The sequence below is a fragment of the Ascaphus truei genome, chromosome 2 (assembly GCF_040206685.1).
Source record: "Ascaphus truei isolate aAscTru1 chromosome 2, aAscTru1.hap1, whole genome shotgun sequence".
In the NCBI taxonomy this organism is placed as follows: Eukaryota; Metazoa; Chordata; class Amphibia; order Anura; family Ascaphidae; genus Ascaphus; species Ascaphus truei.
In genome coordinates, this window is record NC_134484.1 from 315604208 (window position 1) to 315631745 (window position 27538).

At 40.9% G+C, this 27538-nt stretch overlaps 1 protein-coding gene across 7 annotated transcripts in view; it reads right to left on the minus strand.

Moving 5' to 3' along the window:
- COBL (cordon-bleu WH2 repeat protein) overlaps positions 1–27538 on the minus strand; it is a 431588-nt gene that overhangs the window by 16901 nt on the left and 387149 nt on the right. For all 7 annotated transcript variants that reach the window (XM_075586506.1, XM_075586505.1, XM_075586504.1 and 4 more), the window contains 3 exons: positions 9734–9843; positions 4908–6835; positions 7–114 (listed from right to left, as the gene is read on the minus strand). In XM_075586506.1, the coding sequence (XP_075442621.1) occupies positions 7–114; positions 4908–6835; positions 9734–9843 (2146 nt within the window). The remainder of the gene's footprint in view (positions 1–6; positions 115–4907; positions 6836–9733; positions 9844–27538) is intronic.

Consider the following 27538-nt stretch of genomic DNA (forward strand, 5'->3'; position numbering starts at 1 on the left):
ACTAACTTTTTTCAGTCTTGAGATGCCACTCTGATCTCTAATTGCTGACAGTAGTGCGGATCGCTCATTCTCTGGTTCAGCAAATTTCTTCTCCTCTTCATTTGTTGGGGAGCTCTAATGTAAATATATGTTAACAATATGTTTACACATAGAGACTCCAGACAATGGACAAATACATCATCGGTCAAGAAATCTGTTTTGTAATTTCTTTAGACAGTAGGAGAATATCATGTAGCGATAATGCACAATGTTTTGGGGAATGTAGAATGAGTCATTGAGAAGGTGACATGTTCCCAGTTTTCCTAATTATGCTATAGTTATAGTAGCAATGCATATGTCCTGAATTTTTTTTTGAGGAGTATACAGTACAGCTTTGGTCATATCTGACTAGAAAAGAAAATACCTTATTTCTGTAGGTAATGTGTTGATAAAAATACAAGCAGTTGGCTGAAGATGCATGTAGCTATGCTTGTGAACCAATATCTAACTTAGATCATGGCTTAAAATATGCACCTAAAAACTCCAATCAGCTAATAAAAACAAATCGGTTATAATATAGACCTAAGGGTCTATGGCTTAGAGTCATCCGGTCTCTGTCTATGATATAGCAAGTTTGTAATATTTAAGAAGTCATCAATGTGTTACTGCTAAAAATAACGCATGTCTTATCTCTAAAAAATAAATACATTGTGAATGGCACCAAAATTAGTCAATACCACAAATGTACTAATTTTGATGCCAGTCATCAAGTCACAATTTTTACCTTTACCTGGCTAACGCCAAAAATGACAGCAAATATTTATCACCTATCAAAAGCTTGTGTTAGCACCATGTTGCCTATGTAAACTATATATATATATATATATATATATATATATATATATACATATATATATATACCTCAATATATTTACACCTCCATGGGTTTCCATGATTAGCTCACCACTAAGGGTTTCTAAGGGGGTTAATATTGAACAAATCCTACACTACCCCGTACTCCCACCTTGACTACCTAACTCACGGCAATGCTTTACTAATCGCTAAGGCAAAGGGTGTAACCCCTAAAACCATCCCCCTGCCCCCCCAAAGGGGCCCAACCACCCTCTCTACATCCCCTGTCACAAACATATCCCCCTGTAGACTAATGGGCAATAGTCCTGTTAGCCACTATAAGTACACTACATACATAAACACATCATACAAAATACACACATTAACAGTACCATTTATAAACATGAATAAACAAAGCAAATAAAACAGTAACTGATTGAGTGTCAGTGTAGCAACCTAGACCCTCTCAATGAGAGCCTAAGTAGCCACATTTTCAAATCAATGGCAACCTGTAATAAAAGACACTTAACCCATCTATGATGACAGTCCTCCGCTTCTTTAGGGCTGGTGCCCACCTAGAACCCATCATAAAAATAGTTGATGCTCAATCATATAATGTATCCAAAAGACCTTATAGCCAGTAAAAACAAAAATGAAATAAAAAAATTGCGCCCCAAAATACAGGCCTTTTAGCCTATTTGTAATCCGGGACCATCCATTGCTCTGCCACGGGGCATCCTCAACTTGACCCAAAGACCTTGATCCTTTATTAACTGAAAATGCATCCTCTGTAAGTGTGTTTATTCTTATTTGCTTCCAAGCCGTCTTGTTTAATATTCTACTTGGTGACTTATGGTCTTCTGTGAGGGCCCTGTCCTTTTCATACTGATTTGGACATCACAGAAAACAAGTCACAGGGTCAGATGCTACATCATCCAATTGTATTAGGTGCTGTACCATGATTCTCTCCATTGCTAATGACATCATTTTCTTTTACAAACCGAGGGGAGCTTGGTTGGCACAAATTGTTATCTCATTAGAAATAGAGGGAATCACATGGTACAGAAATCAATATCATTAGTTGCTAAACCATGTGACCCTGTGACAAGTTTTATGAGATGGCCCTAGCCAGTATACAAGGCCAGGGCCCTTGCAGAAGACCAGAAGTCCGCAAGGAGACCACATCAATTGGCAGAAGATTAAAGAAGAAGATGGTTTGGAAGAATAGGAGGAAAAGAATAACAGAAATACTTACAGAAGATGAATCTTCAATGAAGAGGATCAAATTGAGGATCCCCTGTTGCACGCATGGATGGCCAATGGGGTTCAGGATTGCAAATACGCCAAGATATAAATGTTAGGGACTTTCTATTTTGGGCAATCGGGCGTTTGGATTGTTTTTCGGGTTTTTACGTTTTTGTTTTTATTGGCCACCCGGCTTTTGAATTCATGTTATAGCCTTCTTTATGGTTGGGCATCGCCCCTGTTTTTGAATTGGTTCGAGGGTGCTCCAGATTTGAAGATGTTGATGGCCTTTATGATGAATAGGTTGAGTCAATATTTTAGTACAGATTGCCATTGAGTGTTAATGTGGCTACCTAGTCTGTCATTCAGAGGACCTAGGTAGCCATACTGACACTGAATGGGTTAATCTTTCATTTGCTGTGTTTAATCATGTTTATATATAGAATTGGTAATGTTTATATATGCATTTTGTATGATGTATTTATGTATGTAGTACCTTATAATGTCCAATAGCTATATCAGTCACATTTGGCTAATAGCGCTTTTGGCCAGTACTATGGAGGGGGGGGGGGGTAAGATTTCTAGGGGGATCGGTGTTGAGTGTAGGGGGCTAGGTCCACTGGGGTATGGTGGTTGGGGTTAACCCCTTGTTTGCCTTTGCCACGCAATGCCTTACTAACCACGTTGGTAGCCAGGACTAATGCAGTTTTTGTTCAACATTATCCCCTTCGGTGTCTTATATACCTTGGTAGCCACATGCATCAAAGAGTTCATGTATTTCCTACCATTGGGTTATGTAATAATTGATATAACATAACCCTGTGGTAGAAATATGACCTTACCCAACCCCATTGCACAGCGATGCAGAAATTAGCTGCTAATTATTGGTAGCGTTAATTCCGACTACTTAAAATATTGCAGCGCGTAAAATGTTAAAGTACACTCATTTTTTTTTTAATGGGTGCGATATCAACTCAATTGTACCAGAGTTTGATGACTCCTAGCCTATGTATCAAGGCAAATGTGAAGTAGATCTGGGACAAGAAACGGGTCAAAGACAAAATGCTATTGCTTTTAATAGTATTTTTAATTTGACCCATACAGTATGGTACAGTTATATTGCCCCAGAATTGCTCCACTTTTACATCAAGTAAATAAAACCAATAATATTTTCTGGTTGTAAACTTTCCCAAATATAGAGTATATATTGACGTGAAAAAAGTATTAATTTATTTAAAAAAAATACTCTGAATAAATAATATTTTACTAATCTTTCGAAACCCATATCCAAAAAATGTTGTTCCCACAAACACTAAGCGGGTAATTCAATATATGCTTGAAGAAGCTGGTTGTGCATTTTTGCCCAAGAATAGTTTAAATGGCAGCTTTGTAGGAATATAGAATAAGGCCTTTAGGCTTTTATTAACCTCCATGCTGCAAAACTCATGCCAAAATAAGCATCATATTTGAAAGCAGCACTTAAAACAAAACTTATAAGCCATCAGCTTTAGCAACAATATTTATGTACTGTATATACCTGCAGATTTGTATTTTCTAGCGACCTGCATAAAGGAGAAGCCTTTCCTAGGACCACCGTGTCACAGGAACCCAATTGTCATGGCATGTCTAAAAGGTTGGATACTGGATGTGTTTTTCAACTGTTCATGTTGGTTTAGAAAGGTAGCTAGTTGAAACATTGGGAGGGGTTTGACCTCTTTCCCATTTGTATTTCACACATTGAGCAGGATCTGCTATCCCTTCGCACAGGCAATGCACCCTGCACGCTTCTGCTGCTTCACTGTCTTTATTTCCAAAGATACCAATTATGTTAATTATTACTTTAAGGATAACTTCATTTAATAAATGAAGCCAATTTTTTTTTATATTGGTAATATGTTGGAAACTGAAGAAAACCCTGTTACTATAAATACAATACAAATTATATTTATTGTTTGTACATAGTCCTAACAAAACAAACATTCACTGGTTTATGCATAATGTAAAAATGTTTCAACTGAAGTAACATTCACTCCTTCCTCATTCTATTTCATTCATCATTTTTTTTATTTTATTGAACAGAGCAGGAATGTCATTGCTTTTCCACTGAAAGTTCAGAATACAAGGAAAATACTCTCAAAATTTCCTGCACCTCCATGGAAATAAAATTGCGGCCCACAAACCAGTACAGGCAGTCCTCGGTTATCCGACACAATGCTTTACTCAAAATGGCGTTGCAAAGCGAAACGTTGTAAAGCGAAACACGTTTTCCCACTGTTTAAATGAAAGGTTCCGTTCCTGAAGGCATTTTTAACACTAAAATACACCAAATATTTTATGCAGGCGATAAGATATGCAGTACAAACATAAATTATATAGTATATACAGTATACTGTATTATATATATAATATAACATAATAAATAATATATTATATAGTATAATATAATATAGTATAATATTATATATATGCTCTTATGACACTTTGCAACGTTGTTTATGTGAATGTGTATATATATGCACACATACACAACGTTGCAAAGCGTCGTAAGAGCGTTGGATAAGCCATTTTGGCGTTGTAAAAATGAATATAGGTATGCATTGCATAGCATTGGATAAGCCATTCGTTGTAAAGCGAAGCGTTGTAAAACGAGGACTGCCTGTATACCAGTTGAGTATCACTAGGATGCGTGGTGTTCACCTTATTCATTAACTCTTATTCATGCTGCCCTTTTTTTCTAGTGGTAAGACAGGTGCATTTCTGCTCTGTGAGGTCTTCCCTTTCAAATACATCCAAGGTGGATTGCAGCATTAACATGGGTCTCTCTACTTTACCTGTAATTTTTTAAGTTTTTCTTTTCCTTGGCCAGACTGAATGGCTCCCATTAGAGCACTGTGCAGAGACATATCTTTCTGCGCTGGTTTTTGCACCACTGAACGCAACTTTGCTTTCGGTCCGAAGATATCGCTGTTGCCAGAAATATCTGGCTCATCTGTTGTTGTTGAATATATACTATCTGGTCTGTCTTCTTTTCCTGCAATGTTCACAGGAGTTGATGGATGGATGCTGAACCCCAAGGAATTAGCTTGCTCCATTTTAACAGACTTCTCTCTTACAGCTTTTAGGAAGGAATTAGATGAAGCGCTAGAAGCTAAACGAGCCTGGGACTCCACTGGAGGAGACAAACATAAATTGCTGGTATTTTCACATTTTTGTTCTACTTTCGAGCTAGGTTTATTACCCACTATGCTTTGCGATTCATTAAAATTCCGGTGCTCAGCATTTATTTTTGATTGCTTATTCACCATGTTGGTTTTGCTTAATGGTTCGATTATGGGGCTTTTGTCTTCTCCTTGCCCATTATTGCTAATCATTTTTTTCCATTCTGCATCTGTTTCTTGCTTATTATAAGTTCTGATTTCAACTTTTTGCTCTTCCACTGGAATGTTTCTGGTGTTTGGTTTGGGAGCCATAGGCAAACCTCTGTTATCACATTTTGTCTCCTGTTTGGTCTCAGGCATCTCAAGAGATTTAGTATTTGGGGGCTCTGTATATTTTGAAATAGCAGATGCAACATACTGGCTGGATGTTCGCTTGTAAGAAGGCTTCAGAATTGGCAGGTCTGGTTTCCCCTTGCTTGTGCTTTCTATAATTATCATCTTCTGTTCAGAAACTGCTGCTGGGTGGAAGAGTTTGGGCTGTGGCAATCCATTATCTCTTTCACTCAATTTGTTAATAGGTGTCTGTGGTGTTACTCCTTTTGATGCCAGATAAGTTAGTTTATTCTCTGGTATGTGATTACTTGGCTTATTACTGTGGACAGATAACTTTTTGGCAGGTTGCTGTTTGGAGTTACCTGCCTGTGGGTCCATCGAATTTGATCTCCAGAACTCTTTAGCTCTCTCAAGAAGAGGACCCTCTGTCTCATTATTGAAACTATCATTTATGTCTTTCTTATTAACTGAAGAATGTGGACTAATGAGATTGCCCAGATCATCTATCTTAATGGCACTGGCTGAGAGGGAAACACTCCTCTCATACTGTTTCACACCTGATTTGGGTGGAACAACTGTGAAAGTTGTCAGACCTCCTTTTGGTTCATATGATAGCTGCGGACGAAAAGTTGGTTTTACAGGCTCTGTTGTCTTACTACCATTGTTTAGCAAATTAAGAGGTTGTTCTATTTCTGTTTTGATTTTGTTTTTATCTGCTTGCTTGCTTTCACAGAATGTGTCAACTATTTCCTTTACAGGCTTTCTTTCAATCCTTGGCTCGATGGAAGGAGATGGCTTCCATTCTCCAAGGTCCCTCCCATTTCCATGCCTGTAGGTTGTGCTGGTATTGAACTCGTTTCTATATGATATAGATGGTTGGAGTGTACCTTCAGGCTTTTTAGGAAATGTTGCATATGATTCTGCTATTGGATAATTAGATGTTACGTTGCTGTATGTTGTCCCACTTCTGCTAACCACATTTTCTCCATCAGTAGAAACTGCATGTTTATTTTTGGTCTGGTTCTCTATATTATTGTGGGCACTTTTTATTCCTTGCATAATGTACTGTTTTTCAGGTGAGGCTTTTTCTGTAGGACTTTTGGGACTGTACATGTTAACATCAGGAACTTCATCTATTATTGTTACTGGAACAGCAAGTACAACATCTGACTCTGTCACAGCAGCATATTCATAGCTGTATTTTTCATAGATGGAGCTTGACAGAGAACGGTTATGGTTACTATAGGCATTGTCCACATCATCCATATCTGTAAAACAAATGTAGGAAGTTTTCAACAATTTTTCAAGGGTACGGTACTCAGTGTGGGTGAACGATTACACTTTTGTTATGGTTATATTTTATAGACATGTGAGAAACATATAGATGTAGCCAGCTTCATTGTTCCCATTCGCTGGAATATGATAGGTTATGTTGTAATATTCTGCACCATCTCTGTCATTGAATTCTATGGCAACTCTGTGATACAGTATACCGTGCTATAACGTTTTTGTGGTGTTATCACTAGGAATAATGAGGCTGGCTACATCAGTACCTGTAAAAGTAAGAGGTGTAATAGGGAGTTTGGGAACCTAGATTTGAATACTTGTCTATGAAATGAGGGTGGGTAGTTGTATTGAGCTTATTACAGAAAACAATGACTGACAATAACAAGTAAAAATAGTATATTTCATCATGATAATATGGTCCCATTTAGTAGCTGTAGTAACAAAGCTGTGGCATATGTTCAAAATCGTTCTATTTTAATGTATTAATTTATCTCCAAAGTTAAACAAGAGCTTTTTGGTAAAAAGATTTTGAACAAGGAAGCAAAATGAGTGTCAAAAACATTTCAAAGTATACTCAAATATTCTTGGTAATTCACAGTTCAATACTGCAAAACATGGCTACAATTTGTTGTGTTCCTGCTGTTTACTCAGTGGATCTGTGATATGTGGAAAAATGACAAAAAATAATCATAGTGTATACTGTAACATATTACATAAAAACATAAAACATAAAACAATACTAACTCACAACATGGAACATGTAACACAGAAGCTGATGAAATAAAACTAATTTATTAAAACAAGGATGCCTGTTGCAGCGGGTCATCAGGGGGTCATTTTTCCACATGTCACGGATCCACTGAGTGAAGCCTGTTTCATTTTTATTGGACTATACTTTGGACTCATTGGACAATTCATTCACTGTTTGGGCGCTGGTCTGTATTTGTTTTTGTTGTGCTTTTTCTGGTGCTGGTTCTACCAGTCCTTACCTGGCTGCCCCAATTTTCTTTTAATTTTCTTTTCTCAGCATAATTTTGTCCCTATTGGTATTTTTGTTATCCTGCTGTTTACGACAAGAGCTGCTCATCAAGCTGTATGATAACCTCACCACACTCTCTTGTGATGCAGTAGTCTCCATAACATTCTAATTGGGTTGTGCTAGGAATTGTCCAATCAAGGAATAAGACAAATCTAGTGAACAAAGTGGTCAATAGGCACTTAAACAGGGACCTAGATGGTATAAAGTACAATCTGGGTGTTGAATCATGGAATACACCTACTTGCCACATAGCAGGATAAAGTAAAGGCAAAACACCTCTTTTGTTGTCTAAAAACTTGACAATGAGTGCCTTTGATTTTAAACAGATTCTGCTTGACACAGTTTCCAAATGGCATTTATTCATCCTCTATTTCAGTCCTATAATGGGCTTTCATCAGGATTAAATAAAATTATATTTGCAATAAACATTTGACAAAAAAAATACAATATAGAAAAATATGTGCAACCCTCCGTGCCCAGCTCTAGGGAGTTTACGTCAATGTCTCTTATCTAGGCTCCCTCAGAAGTGGTTACCTTATCAGCGGGCTGGATTTGTGAGGCTGGGCAATGATGTAGCAATGATGGGCACCATTAGCTTTATTCATTCTACAGCAGCTTTGTTACATCCATATACACTAGTAATTGGTATAGACATAATTGCATTCTTACTAATGCTATCTGAACCTACTTCTCTAGCTGCCCCTATCTTGACCCACTAGGGAGGTGCTGAGGCTTGATTCCCGTGGCTACCTACGGGAGCCTACTTCGGTAGAACTTCATTCTATATGGGCCCCTGTTGGACCTGGTGGTACACTCCCTCTGCTGGGGATAACGGTCTTTCCCCCAGACACTACATACAGACTTGGGATGAGGCCAGCTATGGATCCTCCGATGGGGCTAATCCAACTGTACTATGCTAAATATCATGGCTATGGCCTGTTGATTCCCCTCTGGGCATAGGCTGCCTCTCTATGAACTCCCAATAGTGAAGGGAGCCATCGCTGTAGGATGCTACCTTACCAGGTTCGTATCCCTCACTATAAAACAATAACAGGAGATCCTTACAATATACTATCATTTGAACATATTCACATTAATCACAGCGAGAACCCACTACTCCACCTCCTCCTGGGATCAGGCTTTCAGAAACTTTCCCCCTGGTGTGTGTGTCATATATATATATAGGAACCGGCGATTTTTGTTATGTGCGCATGTGTAGACCGACAATGCGCCGTTCTACGCATGCGCAACATTGGCAAAAAAAAACATTCTGCACATGCGCGACCCCGGACCGGCCCGTTCTGCGCATGCACAGACATGGTGGCCCCCTTCTCAGTATCGGCGGATCGCCAAAAAGCGGGGCACCGAGAAGCGGGGCCTTGCTGTATGCCTCGAGATGTTACAGGCAGAAGTGGACAGGGCTTAATATCTACTGAGTACCCAGAACCCATGCAATGGGAAAAGGGCATTACTCTGTGTGGGCCCACACAATTAACCCCTTAAGATCATGGTAATTCCAAAGGGGAGTTACATATAGCAGCCCTGATGAAGGATTATCTGAGTACCCAAACATTGGTACAAATAAACTGTATTTACAAACTCTGTGCCCAATTGCACCCTTTAGGTTCTCACATATTGCATATTACTGTTGATTGGAACCAGTATTATATTTCTGCCTGGGAAGATGACAGCAGGCCTTGCTAGAAAAACATATATTCATGTTTACATATGAAATTCTGGCAGTTGGGTTCTGCTTTCACATTTTCTAGGGGGGTTGTATCATATGATGATATCTTTGCCATTCAATTGCTTTTGTCAAAATTGAAAACCCAGAAAATACCTTTCAAATCTTCATCCAACTCTGTCAGTGTCTGTTGGAACTGGGCAGCAATGAAAATGTCTTCATCTCCATGCTTCACTGATAACAGCTCATCATCCTTTCTGCTTGGACTAAAAAAAGAATAAAAGTAATTGGGGGTGATGTATCATTGCAAATCTGGAGCAACATTGACACAAATTGTGTCATTTTTATCTTGCGTCTCTTTGCGTCAATGTATCAAGGTCTATTCTCTAAGGTTTGCACCATTTGCGTCACTTTGGGATATGAGAAGTGACAATAGGAGGATTTACATGATACACAGTTTATGAGCTGTAGCAAACTTTATGGGGCCTATGCTAGTAGCCTTCATAAAATAAAATAAAAATCGCTGGGCCATTTAAATCGCCATTTTTTAGCGTTGCTATCACGGTGTTCAGAAAGCCTCGATTACCTGTGATAGCAAAATTCCCAAAACTCGCGAGTAGCCAGTGGCGTGATGATAGCCTCTCTGAAAAGGCCTTACCTGGCGATTTCCTTCAGCTGCAGAGAGAGCTGCTCAGAGAGAGTCGCTTTACCTGCGCAAATCTTGCCCAAAAATAATGTATTTTAATTTTAAAAAGTAATACTAGTATAGATGAGCTGGGGGTCTATGGAGCAGAATCGCGTTGATTTCAGGTCCGGGGACCCCCTGCTTCCCGAGATACAGGCCCTGTTATGGGGTGCCGGGATCTCCTATGCATTTTATTCCATGGTTACGTGACGGAGGACATTTAAATGCATAGGAGATACCGGTACCCCATAATGGGGCCTGTATCTCGGGAAGCAGGGGTTCCCGGACCTCAAATCACTGCAGTTCTGCTCCGGATACCCCCTGCTCATCTACACTAGTATTACATTTTATATTAAAACAGCTGCTACCCACAATAAACAGCTGCTACCCACAGCTGCTACCCACAGCTGCTACCCACACAGCTGCTACCCACTAATATCCACCTTCTCTACCCCCATATGATTGATACAAGAGGCAGCGGGTGTCCAGGTTCCTCAGGTGGTTAATAACCGCTAAAGTAATTAAGGGGTTAACCCCCGTAACCCGCTACCAACCCGGGAGGCCTAACCACCCACCCCAGGACCACTATACCCTCCCTATACCCATTGATTGGCATAGTGGTACATCATACCCATATAATATATATAATATCATGCCCATATTATATGGGTATGATGTACCACTATGCCAATCAATGGTTACAGGGTGGGTATAGTGGTCCTGGGGTGGGTGGTTAGGCCTCCCAGGTGGGTAGCGGGGGACAGGGTTAACCCCTTAATTACTTTAGCGGTTATTAACCGCCAAGGTTATTAATTGGTTAGGGGCCATTAGATTGTATTTTTTCATGTATTCTTGCTGGCATCAGAGGACATGGACCTGAAGTATGCTGACAAGGACACCCTTCATGATGGCAGGGGTAAGTAGAAAGGTTTATTACTTTATTTATGCTGGCAGGCTAATGTTTTATTTTATAATGTGAAAATGAGCTATTATCCATATCTGGATAAAAGTTATGTTGCCCATTACTGTACTGCATGTGTTGGGAGGGGGAGTGGGGTGTATTTATTTCAATGTATTCGGGACCAGTAGGGACCACCTGAGGGCCCGTGGGAACCACGGACACTCCTGGAAACAACCCAAGGGCCCACAGACACCCACAGGGACCACCTGAGGACCACCGGACACCCGTGGGGACCACCCGAGGGTTCACCTGCGGGGGCCATCTGAGGATCCCCGGACACCCGCAGGGACCAGATGAGGACCCCGGACACCTGCGGGGACCACCTGAGGACCCCTGGACACCAGCGGTTTCTGGTATCAATCATGTGGGGGTAGAGGAGGTGGGTATTAGTGTTATTGTGGGTAGCGGGGGTCTGTGAAGGGGGTATTTGGCCCTTGGTGGGTAGCGGGAGGTGTAACCCCTTCATTGCCTTAGCAGTTAGCCGCTAAGGTAATGAAGTTTTCTGTAAAAGCATTTTTATTGCATGGGATTCATGCCGGCGGTCTCAGGAGCGAATATTAATGGATATCAGCTCCGGAGACTTCATGCATCAATCCAATGCAGGTAAAGGGCTTTTTTTTTTTTTCTAAGTCTCTCAGCAGCCTCATGCCAACTTTTCCTGGCATGAGGATTTTGGGAGAAACTTGCCATTCTAGAGCCGCAATTGGCCTTGATAAGCTAATCGAGACTACTAGAATTGCACGAGTTTCAGAACCTGCCGATAAGGGGTTTATCGCCGCTCACCCGGCGATTTTTTTTTTTTTTTTGAAGGCTCAAAATGTTGGTGATTCATTCTTTTATCGCTCATTTATCAAGGCTTACTGAATAGCAGTAGGCATTTTGGCCGATAGTGCTCAATAAGTGGCTATGAACGCTTATTGCATAGGCCCCTGTGTCTCCCTGCGTCACTTTTTTGGTCAACAATTTACTTCAAATGTAGAAACACTTTCAGACATTTGATGCAAATGCGAGTAGAAAATGGAGCAATGCATCAAAACAAAACTTCTATTTGCACTTTCTTTATGTTGATACCCTCCACCCCCACCCACCATTGTTTTAAAGCATTCCTTGAATAAAGATGATGAAAATAATAACACAAAGGCTTATATTGGAATGCAAGACGAAATCATTGTACCTTCAGATGGCCTTTCCATGCCTTCTTAACACGGTCTTCCCTTCCTGCCTTTGACATAACCAACACCTTAGCTGTCTTGACTTTATACACCCACTACAACTAAACAATTGTAGGCCTCCTTGACCTTGCCCTTTTTATTAGCACCTACTGCACACCTTGCATTCTCAAACACTCCCCAAATACCTGGCTATCCCTGACATTCATGTACTCCTGACTGATAAGTATCCCTTCACTGGACATTTACTAACCTTTTTTACTTCCTGCTAATACACACACCTTTGACTACTACCATTATTTCAAGCCCTAAAAAACTTCTCCCATTTTTCCATCCCCATCTTTGATTCTCAAAACCCTTCCATTTTGTCATATTGTCCCAACCGTACCCAGTAATTTGAACAGGCAGTATTAATCAACATCAACTTCAGTCCTGGATTACTGTACAGTATCCACTGTTTGTTACTCAATGGGGGAAAAAAATGGGAAATCAAATGCTGCCCAGTTTCGTAATTTTCCACCCAAAAACCCCCTAATATTAATACTCTGTCATCTAAAAAGCTGTGACTCCCATTCACAAGTGAGACCAGGCATAGAATTGCGCAAATCTGAAGACTACATTTATTTTTAGGCTATGTGCGTCACCATTGTATATTTGGCAGAAAGTTTATCACCTACTTATAAGGTTTTATTTGAGAAGTGCTGCCGGCTCCAAAAGAACGGCACCAGATTTATCAATGGAAAACCCCAACTGCTTTCAATAAGATGCCTTTAATATACTTGACAGACCTGAAAATATACAGGGCATATTTAAAAATGAAAGGCAACACTCAATGTATTTTCTACTGGTAAAAATATTTTAGAACTAAATATTGTGCTTTTTATTTCACTGGCTTTGCCTCAGTGTTGCAGCTGGGAGACTTTAGAAAAGAGACCCATTAGTGAGTTCTACTGTAGCTGCCAAATATATGTAATTTACAAAAAAAAATTAAATATTTTTTTATAGTTTATATGTGACATGGACCCGACCATTCGTTCCTGCCCCCTGCCCCCTGCCTCTACCCTGGAAACGGACATCAATACCAGTGCATTTCTAGGCCTCTGATCCCAGGACAAGGTCTGTTTATGACCCCCTACCTCTGCCCTTCAGGTTCGTATCCTAATTTGCAGACCGCAACAGTACATTTGGGAATGTCCAAGAAATTGTGGAAGCGTTTGCAAACATGAGATAAGAGTTATATAAAACATGGCAATTATTTTGTTTTAGAATGTATCCAAATATTTTCTCATGTTTCAGGCAAACACTGGAGAGGAGACTTGTCCCTGATAATTCCTGACATGCTGAACTCCTCCTAATAACCAGTTCAACAAGTGTTAATTGTATTGTACTCTTGCCAATTTCTACAATTTCACTTCAGGATACAAACTGAAGATCTTGGGTAAAGTGATTTGTTAAGCAAGGAGTGTGAAAATACCGGGGGTTACAAAGTACATCTAAATATTTGTTTACAGGCTCACTTCACTAATATACAATACAGCCACAGTTTAAACTCTGTTACTGCATTGCTCCCATTCAGTGTCTGTTTATGCTGCGTACTTTTCTCTCTTTCATGCAGGAGATCCTCGGACTGCCAATTTTGTCTAGAAGTCCAGCGAGAGTTGAAAAATGTAAATTAACTAAATTTACATTTGTGACATGTAAAAGCAGATGCCCTGTTTGTTTAAATACCACAATAGCATTGTAGTCTCACAAATAAGTGGGGGATGAGGGGGGAGGGGAATTCTTAGCAATAAAGAAGTCATCCTTGATGCCAAACAACTCCTCTAGAAGTATGATGATTAGTTATCTTTGTTGACAGTTCTGCTTTGGTTGGCTCCCAAGAGTAATGTGAGCTATATTATGTTTTAACACGCTGAATACGAAGCGCTACTGATGTCGTTTTCTCACCCTCTCTCTTTTAATAGAATCAAGAGAGAACGTGATAACTTGTAGGACACCCCTACACGCTACTTATGACAAGTTAACAGTTCAGTACTGTGGCAAACAATGCATTGTGGTTACATAGCAGATGAGGTTGAAAAAAGACATATGTCCAAGTTAGACCAAAGATCAATTTAAACAGATACTTTTATCCTATATTTGTACTCACAGTATATTGATCCAAAGGAAGACAAACAAAATGCCAGTGAAACATCATCCAACAATGTCACATAATCGGAAAAAGAAATTCCTTCCCAACTCCAATAATGGCAAAATCAGAAATCAGATTTCACCCATGATCAACATACTTCCCATGTTTAATTGTTTGGTATATTTCTGTATACCTTTTACCTCTAAAAAGATGTCCAACCTTTTTTTTGAAGATATCTATTGTATCTGCCATCACAGTCTCCATTGGTAATGAATTCCACATTTTGGCTGCCCTTACTTTAAAAAAAACAAACAAAAAAAACACCTTTCCTTTGTTGCTGGTGAAATCTCTTCTCCTCCAACCTTAAGGAATGACCCTGTGTCCTTTGTACTGCCCTTAGGTTGAATAGTTCTTTTGAAAGCTTCTTATATTGTCCCTGAATATATTTGTATATAGTTTTGCAGAAAAAGAATCCGAATGACTGCTGAATATTTATTTATATATATTTATATTTTATTCTTCACCAATCCCTCTGTTTGGCTTTTTTCGGAATGTTGCAAACGTGTTCTGTCCCCTTTCTTGTCCATCTTTACTTTGCAGTGCAGCAAAAAGAGGAGCAGGGGTACAAATGTAGAAATACCAACCTCTATGCCATGGCTGATCACGGTCACAAGATCGCGGTGGCGCAGCCCTGAAGGATTAATGTTGTGGAGGGTCCCATTGAGAATCATGGACCCACCCCCACAACGCGATCACGACAGACAGTGTCGCCAGTGCAGCGGAACTTTGGTTGTTTGTCCATGGCACTGGGGGCAGTAAGTCTTGGTACATCTGTAGGGGCTGTTTCAGGAGAAGCAGGTCCTGAAGGGAAAATGGTGGAATCTCAGTACAATGCAATCTCTGATTTAGGCCCTTATGTTACATAGTCCAAAGAGGCAGTTTGGGCTGTTTTCAGCTGCAAATCACCACCTTTAAGGGGGTATTTTCCAGGATGCATTATATTTATTTAGTTATTTAAAAGTGTACAGCTTGGCTTTAAAGTGGTTTACATGTTACTGATAACTTGCTGCAGTGTCAATATTTAGTGTGTAAAAAGAAGGAAAAAAAATACTGCTAGGTTACAAAATGTAATTACACACCTGCAATCCCTTAATTAATTGAAAGGCAAAATAAAAAAAAGATACAGCAGCATTTTTCAATTACCCCCATGGGAGACAGATTTTTATGTGCAAGTTGACTTAAAAGCATTCAAAAAGAAAAGGGTATGATTAGTGGTTGGAGATTGTGGGACTAAGGAGTTAGGGAGTCGGATTGACCAAAGGTTAGGAAAACATTCCATGAACTAAAAATAAGATTTCTATCCAGTATGAAGCAAGACCAATTTCAGCATAACTAGCACCTACTTTAGCAAACTCAAAAGGGCTTGATAATATGCTCTGTTTAGTGGCGCATACCTTGGGTTGGTGCCAAGCTTGGTGCTGAGCTACTGATTATGGGCTGTTGCGGTGCTTGATAAACGATTCCCGGGAATAGCTACTTCACAAGTGCTCGTGCATAAAGATTATGGTGCCATGTTTGCAGCACACAGTGGCTACTAGTGTCACAGCTACAGTATAGTCCCAGTTAGTTAGGCAAGTATACCGGGTGATGCAGTAAACTGAAAGCACTCCCATATTTAAAATTTGTAAATGTTTCACACGCACACTCTAAAATAAAGACCCAAAATGACATGCAGTAGATTGTATGCTCTTTCTGCAATAGCGCTAGTGTAAAAGTTCCCATCTTGGAGTTTTATGGAAACAAATTTACCACTATCATGTACTAGACAGGAGAAAATTATTCATGCAGTATTTCAGTTTAGTTTTAGGGAACCTACCTGTTGAATAGGGAGAATAGGGCCAGAGTTGGGGATAATTCACCAACTCTGCAAGTTGCTCTGAGCCTTTACATTTTATTTATGTATGCCTATTTGTTTGTGCAGTGCTTTATAATACAGGGAAATTGGAATGCAATAGTGCAGTGGTTCCAAACCTTTTTTACATGCTGCTAGAAAATATTCATCTGTGAATGCCTAATAAATAAATAATCTTGCCTACTCATCCAACTATTGTTAATTTATACTGTCTGGGATCAGATGCACAGTTTTGTTTCCTGAGCTCGTGGGACACTCACGCTAAATAAGGCCCCTAACTGTACCTTAGTGTGTGCATAGAACATGGGTGGTATATAAGCTGTCAAGTATTGCTGGAGCTTTCAAAGTCAAACCCCAGAATGCCTTGTTGCTGTGGATGCAAACACTGTGGGGAGTGTCTTTGGAAGCTATATCCCCCAAACTAAGGTGCAGTCTGGGGCCTTACTAAATAAGAAGTACCCACATGGGCTCAGGAACCCACTATACTGCCTCAGATCTGCCATTTCATATTTTATTTGGTGAATGTGAATGTAAAAAGTGCTGCTTGTACTTTTGTAGAAGTTAAATGCATGTTTGCTTTCTGGCATCAAGTGCACCACTTTATCTTTCTTTCATTCTGTTTCTGTCTTTTTTTAGCTGGGCCCAGCGATCTTTTTTGTTTCCTTTATCTGAAACTTTACTAACCTTTAATGTGGTGTCCTGAGGTCAGTCAATACAATAGAGGTCTGGTTGGAGTTAAACACAGTTTGATGTTACACAGTCATGGGCAGTCTCTGTTAAAAAGGAAAAGGGCGTTTCCTTCCTGCATACCATTCAGGGTGGATTATACTATGGTATGGAGGGGTGGGAATTAAAGTAAGTAATACTGAATGTCATTTATTTTGCAGCGTAAAGACATGCATGGGATGTTTGTAAAAGGTAGTGGTTTGGGGTTTGCTATAGAAAATTGTATGTTGTGTGAAGTGTATTATGTTTGCAAATTGTGTAAGTTTTGGGGAGACAACTCCCCTGTGTGGTTTACTTCATTTGGTTGTGTCCTAATTAACCAGTAATAAAAGGGAGGGAGTTTCTTTCCCTGGGGCCTGCTGCACTCCTTGTTGCTGCTATGTGATATGAGGTTGTCTCTTTCTGCACTCCTTATGGCTGTTATGTGATATGAGGATGCAAACTTTCTAATGCAGATATTGCTGGCTATTCTGTGGCTGGAGACATAACGCTGGGAGAACTGATTGTTGTACACCTGAATGTGGAATCCCTACTAAAAAGAAGGTTCAGAGAACAGCAAAAGCCTCTTTCATTCTTCTCATGGTCTGATGCTGCTGCTTCTTTAAATAAAGGCTGGGACTCAACCTTTCACAGTGAACCCCTTTGAAACACATCACAAACTCTTAGGGGTTACCTGAACCCCATGTTGGGAATAATTGCAATAGTGTATCAAACATAAAACACATGATTGGAGAAGGAATCCTAGACCAGTTGAGCGTGGTAGGTGTAAGTGCAGGGCATGGCATTGCCTGCCCAATAACACTGATAATTGCCTTTTGTGGGTACGGAGAGGAGTAGACATGAGTCCAGACTATTGAAATTCTCCATTTAGGTGTGTTTTCAGATTTGATTGAAGGTGGGGAGAGAAGGTGCTTGGCCTATGCTATGCTGAGACACGCAGGGATATAGCAACACATCAGATGAGATATACAGTAGGGAGGAGAAGAAGAGCAGAGAGCTTTGAAGGTGAAAAGGAGAATACAGAGGTGAGGTGCAATTCAGAATTTGATAGGAAGCCAGTGATGGATTTAAGGAGGGGATGTGCAGACACCATTTAAGGAGAATGTAAAAGGATTCTACTGTAGCTGCAACATTTTGGATAGATTGAAAAAGAGAAAGTTGTGAGGCAAGGACATCAGCAAGTAGTAGATTGGTCTTAAGGATGGGAGAGAATAAGGGAATAAATTAGAGTTTTAGCAGTAGAGTGACAGAGTAAAAGATGAATCCTAGAAATATTGCAAAGGAAGAAGAGATGTTTTAGCCACAGCATCAATATACTAGTAAATGAAGAGAGAAGGGAAGAAAATGTAAGTTGTTAATAAATCCAGAGCCTGGACAGTAGAATAAAACACCATGCTCAAAATATCTTACAGGATACATTTAGTACCTGGTATACAGGGATGAAACAATTTTACAATTATAGGTTATCTCTTTATAGGTCTCACATGAGATCCCCCATTAAATAAAACCAGTACCTATAGCCAGGGCCGACTGGGATTATCACGGGGCTCGGTGCAGGGACATGTGGTGCAAGCCCTCTTACCTTTTTCTTCGGTTTCTCCTCCTCGGCGTCCCGTCATCATGGCAAACTGACGTCGTATGGTGTTGCCATAACAATGTGAAATTGCAGCATCCTGCAGTGTCACGTTGTCATGGCAATGCGGTGCCACAGAGCGTTTTGTTGTCATAGTAACGTGATGCCGCAAGGCGACGCGATATCACGTGACATCCCATTGTCATGGCAACGGCAATTTGACGTCGCAGTGCCATGATGATGGTACCGTGCAGGAGGAGATGCCGCCGGGGAAGGTAAGACAGTTAGAGAATGCCTTGGATATAGTACAGGCGCGCGACCGAAAGCGTGACGTCACGCGCGCCTGTACTTGCCAGGATCCGTGGCCTGCAAGTTTGTGTGATGGGGGGGCATGGTGAGGGCGTGCCGGGGGGCATATCTGTGACATCACGGAGCTGGTTCGCTCTCATTGGGCGAACCACTCTCGTGACCCAGCCGTCATGCGGCAAATTCAAACAAGTTTGTCACCTGAAGTACCGATCAACCCATCGCTCTTGTGCTCGCAGTATACATATTGGAGTTCACCGTTTGTTTTTGCATTAGGGACGTCGCTCGCGCCATCTGCTGCACTATGGCCGCGGCCTTAGAGAGGCCCCGCGCTTTCCCCCGGAAATCCCTTTAATTGTTGTAGGGAAGAGCGCAGGGCCTCTGTAACGATGGAGCTCGGTGCGATGGCACCACCATCAAGCCGGCCCTGCCTATAGCCTCATGGTTAGTCATGTCATATACTGAACGTCCGGATACATCAAGCTCTGGGAATGGAAAAATTCCCCCCAAAAAGCAATACATCAATAATGCAAAAATGCTAAAAATAAATTTTTTTAAATTGAATCCGTTACAAATATCGAATTTTTGCAATATCGAATTTTTTGTCATATTACCGCAATTTTAGGTTTTATGGCACATACGGTATCATGTTCCGATGTTCATCGGAACATTATTAACCGCAGAAATACTGCACTGTATTATCTTCTCCGGGCTGGCATTAGCCCTGCCTTGCCTATGCATACAATGGCTAATATATTGCCCATTATATACATGGGCAAGATAACCTGAACCAAACTGAAATAAATTATAAAATATAACTTTAAATAAATTTCAGCAGATATTAACCTCTTAGTATCCCAAGTGGTAAACAAGCCATCGTTTTCAAAGACTAGCTGACCACATAGTGCTACAAAGGTTGTCCTCCACCCGTCCCTGTTCTGGCTGCATCTTCATGTGTCATTTTCTCCTTCACCTTCACATTAGAATATCTTTTTTTTTACATTGCTCTATTTTCCTTAAGAACACACCAACACGGCTTACACCATCTGCTATCCCTCTCTTTAGGTGATTTTTGGATCCTATCGAGGCTTTGGATGCCAAGCTACCAAGAATTTGATCATACATAATTATTATTTTCTCGAAAAGGACTTGATTTTCAACATCTGAAAACTTCATGTTCCATTACCGCTGCCTATCTGGAACATCTGTATCAGAGGCTGTGACGTTACCTCCACTGGGCTTTGCTGCTCCCTGACTGACTGCAATCTCTAGTTCTCCTAACCTGGCCTAATCCTTCCCTCACCTGGGTCCAAACCTTTCTAGTCTCTTCCCCACCACTCCTCTGCTCCTCACTCCTCCGTCCACCAGCACTCCTCCACCAAACAATCCTCTGTTCCTCACTCCTCTGCCCACAAGCACTCCTCCACCAAACAATCCTCTGTGCCACACTCCTCTGCTCCTCCCTCCTCTGCCCACCAGCACTCCTCCACCAAACAATCCTCTGTGCCGCACTCCTCTGCCCACCAGCACTCTGCCACCAAACAATCCTCTGTGCCACACTCCTCTGCTCCTCTGCCCACCAGCACTCCTCCACCAAATAATCCTCTGTGCCACACTCCTCTGCTCCTCACTCCTTCGTCCACCAGCACTCCTCCACCCACAAGCACTCTCCATCTTTCACGCTCACACTACACACTGTCCAACATAATCACACAACACATACTGTATCAAGACACAGACAAATGACAACTTCCAAAGTACAGAAAAATCACACAAAGTTAAGCACACAAGCATCCACACAACACCCACAGATATTACAACAAATATCACAATAAACCTTCAACTCCTTGCAGCCTCGTATGTCCTCTTTACCTCCCAACAGCGTGGCCAGCATGTGTCATGAAAGCTTGTGGTTTCATAGTTTTCTGCATAGGATAGTCTTGCAATGTTTTGTCCACAATGTTACAGGTGGTCACATTTTGCTGCCATTTTAACAGTCATGCAATAGTTATCTCCAGTGCTTGACAAATCACCCATAAATCTACTCGCTGAACCAAAAAAAATTACTCGTCATCTAGTCTCGCTTTAAAAAAAGAAATTGAATAAATTCCTAGTAAGAACGAAGAACAACATTTGTTTATGACATAAGTTTATTTATTCTATTACATTTATACTTTACTACAATTAGTCCTTGTTACGTGAGTGTGTGTAAATGTCGGATCTAGAAAACAAAAAAGACACATGTGAATGACTAGTTTCCTGCACCCTTTAACCAGTGTCAGGATGCCCCCGCTTTACAATATCTAAAGCAGCAATCCCACCTTGGATCTTACATGATCCTCAGTTCCTCAATGTCCAGGTACCCTCATTCCCGCAATGTTAGATGTTGGAGGGGAGGTGTTCCCTACCTGTATTCTGGGTTAGGGGGCGGATTCCGATTTCTCCCATGTGAAGCTCGAGAGTCAGATCTGGAAGAAAGCAGTATAGGTTATTTCAGTGTAGGTATAGGGCAATTAAGATATCCAGGGCAAATAAGATATCCAGATCCAGATTGTGGGAGAGAGAGTGTGGGTGACACACACAGAGAGAGAGGCAGGCACACACACACACACACACACACACACACACACACACACACACACACACACACACACACACACACACAGACACACAGAGACAGACACACACACACAGAGGGTGACAGAGAGAGTGTGAAAGCGAGAGAGAGAGTGGGTGACACAGAGAGAGAGAGAGAGAGAAGTGGGTGACACAGAGAGAGAGAGAGAAGTGGGTGACACAGAGAGAGAGAGAGAAGTGGGTGACACAGAGAGAGAGAGACAGAGAGGGTGACAGAGAGAGAGTATGAGAGAGAGGGTGACAGACAGAGAGAGAGAGAGAGAGAGAGAGTGGCAGGGACAGAGGGGAGTGACTGACTGGTGGATGGGTGACTGACTGGGTGCGTATGTGTCTGTATTCACTCATACACAGACACGAGACAAGGGGGGCCCAAACAAAACAAGAAACTGAGCCATGGGAGAAAGAGCGGGTGAGGAAGCACTCCAAATCCCATGAACCTAACTGGAACTGGCACTGGGAGTCTCGCTCAGGTCCTGCTCACCATTTCCCACAGGGGCATCAGAGAGGCATGGGAGGCATCAGAGAGGCATGGGAAGCATCGGGCAGGCATGGGGGGGCATTAGGGATGCATCGGTGAGGCATGGGAGAATACTTACTTCTCAAGCAGGATCATGACTGAAAAGGAAGGCCGCTTCAATGCGCGGGCTCACATAGAGCCTGGCTGCGTGCCAAAAACAGAAAAATTGGAAGCGTGCCGGATTGGTCGAGCACTGGTTATCGCAACTTTTAATGCAATCTCCAAGGTTACGTTGCATGACATTTCAAAAGCTTCAAATGTTTTTGCAGTATTAACTCATGGTTTTGTTTTTTTGTGGTTCGCGAAATTAACTCACATTTAACACAATTTTAAATATCCGGACCATCGTCTTGTAAGCAGACCTGTTTTGTCAAATTAGAGTGAACTTTATATCAGCGTGGCAAATATCAATAGCAAAATAGTAATAGTAAGGACAATTATTCGAAAGTACTGCTTCAAAACCTTCCACTTGTCAGATTTAAAACTAAACATGCAAGTCAACAGTATCAGATTGTATGTTGTTAATGAACCGGAAAGTACTTTCTACTTAGAAATGGGGGATCAACAAAGTGATCATTTGTCTTCAACACAAGATCACCAGAAATGACAGAACAGTATAATAAATCAGATGCACAGAACTAAGCATATTTATTTAGTATGCCCCACTCCAAGAAATGCACACTAAAACAGTTAATATTCCAAGGGGAAAAAAACATTCATATTTGTTTGACATGGTTCTTCCTTACTTGTCTGGAAGGTAGTAATGGAGTGAAGTAGTTCCTTCCATTCCAGATAATATTTAACCATTCATTGACCAAAACTGCAATGTTAAGCAAACCTTATTATTCTCCTTTAGTGGATATACAAAGATGTCTTACTTGGATAATCTGAGCATTCATGCACTGCAATTTAAAGAGTCAATCCAAGCAGTTTAAAAAAAAAAAAATGCTTTTGTTTAAATAAATGCAATATTTTATTACCTTTATTGAAAACTAATTACTTAAGCTGCCCATCGATACTTTCTCCCGTGATTGATCAGCAAAATCCAGCTTTCCAGGGTTCACAAAATGGTTGCTTTTCAGTTTCAAATCAATCCTTCAGGTAGGGTAACTCAGCAGCTACAATGTATTTTTAGATTACTAAAGTCACATTATTTATTGTTACAGTTTTCAGCTCAAACTGATGGGAACATTGGCAACAAGTTATCACAAACAGAAAAGTGTTACAATGTTCTTGCACTGCTGGGGAGTTGTGCTAAACTCTGCTATCGAAATCAAAAGATGTACAGTACAGTATATTAAAACAAACAAGTATATAAAATAGACAACACTCAAATGCAATGTAAGGATATATTGGAGTGAAATAGTGGTGCAACGGGAAAAGGAGGGACCCTAGATCCTCCAAAAATATAATCAAATATAGGAAAGTTCCTAGTACTCAATAAGAACAAGGTAATGTTGGAATAAGCCTAATCAAATTTTTATATACCATGTGTATAACATAAGCACACTGCATACGGAGAACTATGAAATCTATCAAAGACCAACATCAAAATGTAAAAGGATTGCAATATAAGGAGATGGAGGAAACCGGGTAAGGGAAAGTGGGGGTCAAAAGGAAGGGGAAAAAGGGAAATAAGAAGGGCAATGTTTCGGGGGTGAGTCCCTTCTTCAGGCCCATTCCCAAAGATCTGAAGGATCAGTGGTACTTCCTTAACCCTGTGATAAAAATCTCCTAGAAAAAGAAAATAATGAAAACCGTATACTGTGGGAAAAAACATGGGCAACAACAAACAGTCAGCTTATCAATAGTCACAGGCAGGCACTGTCCTACTGATTATAGGGCAAAAAATGTCAGCACATAATCATATGTGAGTCTAAGATCATCAGTGGTTAGCAGCACTGTGAGACTGCTGACAGCGCAGCCAGTGTACCCCAAGGGTCCAAGTAAACCAGTGGTATACAACAATGTCAAGGAGAGTAGAGGATCAAGTCAGAGTTTCAAGTGAACAAAAAACGCAATAACATTACGTAAATACAGTAGATTCTCCTCTTATGAGCCTCCCAAAATGGCATTTTGCCTGCGGCTAGTTGAGCGGCTTCTTCCGTAACCCGCTACTGCCTCTGCTTTAAACCTCCTCCAGCGTGACCAAATCATTGGGGAGTGGGGATTGCTGACACGCTAGCTAAACTAAACAGCTGATGGGTCTCCTCTTCGAGTGTTGACGTGACTATTGATAAGCTGACTGTTTGTTGTTGCCTGTGTTTTTTCCCTAAAGTATAGGGTTTTCATTATTTTCTGTTTTCTGGGAGATTTTTTATCCCAGGTTAAAGGGAAGTACCACTGATCCTTCAGATCTTTGGGAACGGGCTCACTACCCGAAACGTTGCCCAGTAAGTATTATCTAATACTAACTACCTTTTTAATAAAAAAATAAAAAAACATGGCGGAGGATATTGCTTGGATTGCTCCTTTAAATTACTTATCAACTTATTGCCTTTCTGTGAGTCAGTCTCACTGATTTTAAGTATAAGAATTCTCATAGACTTCAATGGAATTTCACTGATAGAAGTCAATCGTTTTCAAAATGTCATCTGTTTGTCCACAACCCCTAAATCTCAGACTTTGGTCCTTGGAAGTTCACATCTCCACAGACAATGACATGGTCATGGGCAACCTATGACTAACTGAACACTAAGGGCTACAAATTAGTCTAACGTATACCGCAAACGACACTAACTAGCCTAACTGGCCCCCTCCTTGCCTACCAAACAGGTTAATAAGGCAGTACTTGATAAGCCTGTCTAGCCTCTTTGGTAGACAGTACGGGACCTCCTGCTGCAGCCTTAGTGAGATGATACTATGAACGGTGCTTAGGGTGTAAACTGTAGTGGATATAAGAGAGAAAGGACCCAATGTAGCACTCAGGTCCACACTCTGGGGATTAGTGATTGAATTAAAAACATAATCTTTATTAAACAACAATTATAAAATATTAGTCCAACTGAAGGTGAGTTGATCCTAAATATAGGAAGCCATATTGGCTCTGGATCAAAATAATTAATATGTGCCAGACGGTTTTAATAAACCACTGGTACTGTTGCGACACAGTGATCCTAATGCGAACCTGTGTAATAGGTGATTAGAACAGGTGTGTCCGGGTAAGTACTGAGATTGCAGGTCACAGTGTTATATTATATCTGTGATAGATGTGACCCAACTGATCAACATATAAACAAATATACTATGTACATCAGTGTTGGTATTGCTTATTCAGCTACGCTTCTCTATGATAATATGTGTGCCCCTATCAGTGACACATGACCTAAGGTAACCCTCTGGATATTGTACTCCTGGGGTGTGTGGACCTATATTAACCTGCGTGGCTATAGTCAGAGAATAATGTCCTGACTAATGTTGTAACATTAGGTCAATATCCCAGTGTGGGAGACACTGATAGTAGGGGCAAGTTGGTAACTCTTTAATAAATAAATAAACAGAGAGCTGCGTGATGGTAGAAGCTGAAGGGAACCTCACAGATGTACAGCAGCACACCAACGCGTCAGAGCAGCTATGGTGTACTGCAGGTGAGGTTGCTCAATACTTTATTTCCAGAACAATATCCCTAAAACCACCTTAAAGAGGATAACAGTGACCGTCGGGGCACTTATAGCCTATGTACAGCTGCACTCGCAGACTACCGCATTAGCTCGCGGTTACAAGGATACATGCGGAGACAGTCCTGATCTGCGCGTTCATGTGTATACAGAGAGCCGACGCGCGTGTTTCGCGAGGGGCTTTTTCAAGGCAAATAGTTAGTATAGAACGATACTAACTATTTGCCTTGAAAAAGCCCCTCGCGAAACACGCGCGTCGGCTCTCTGTATACACATGAACGCGCAGATCAGGACTGTCTCCGCATGTATCCTTGTAACCGCGAGCTAATGCGGTAGTCTGCGAGTGCAGCTGTACATAGGCTATAAGTGCCCCGACGGTCACTGTTATCCTCTTTAAGGTGGTTTTAGGGATATTGTTCTGGAAATAAAGTATTGAGCAACCTCACCTGCAGTACACCATAGCTGCTCTGACGCGTTGGTGTGCTGCTGTACATCTGTGAGGTTCCCTTCAGCTTCTACCATCACGCAGCTCTCTATTTATTTATTAAAGAGTTACCAACTTGCCCCTACTATCAGTGTCTCCCACACTGGGATATTGACCTAATGTTACAACATTAGTCAGGACATTATTCTCTGACTATAGCCACGCAGGTTAATAAAGGTCCACACACCACAGGAGTACAATATCCAGAGGGTTACCTTAGGTCATGTGTCACTGATAGGGGCACACATATTATCATAGAGAAGTGTAGCTGAATAAGCAATACCAACACTGATGTACATAGTATATTTGTTTATATGTTCATCAGTTGGGTCACATCTATCACAGATATAATATAACACTGTGACCTGCAATCTCAGTACTTACCCGGACACACCTGTTCTAATCACCTATTACACAGGTTCGCATTAGGATCACTGTGTCGCAACAGTACCAGTGGTTTATTAAAACCATCTGGCACATATTAATTATTTTGATCCAGAGCCAATATGGCTTCCTATATTTAGGATCAACTCACCTTCAGTACGTCGTTGGCCTAATATTTTATAATTGTTGTTTAATAAAGATTATGTTTTTAATTCAATCACTAATCCCCAAAGTGTGAACCTGAGTGCTACATTGGGTCCTTTCTCTCTTATATCCACTATAGCCTCTTTGGTAGGCAACAGTAAATTGAGGTATATATTAACCCAGTTGTAGCCCGTAGTGGTCAGCTTGTCATGGGTTAACTGTAGCTAACTTCCCACTTTGGCTTCTGTGGGGTTAATATATTACAACATAGATAAAATGTAATTGAATCTACAATCTTATCTAATGCACCTGGTAAAAAGGTCATAGATAACGCCAAACTTACGTACAGTATGTCTTATTTACCAAAAAGTTATTCAGCTGCATTCATATTAACAGAGTTTAGTGGAATGGGTATGACTACTTTGGAACATTTAGTAAATACAGTAGCAGCCATAAGAATTAATTGGTATGGTCCACACCAATATTTAGTAAATCAGTCTCATCTACAGGCATACCCCGGTTTAAGGACACTCACTTTAAGTACACTCGCGAGTAAGTACATCTCGCTCAATAGGCAAACGGCAGTTCACGCATGCGCCTGTCAGCACTTCCTGAACAGCAATACCAGCTCCCTACCTGTACCCAAGCTGTGCGCAAGCGGGGAGACTATAGAGCTTATTACACATGTGTTATTTACATCAGTTATGCACATATA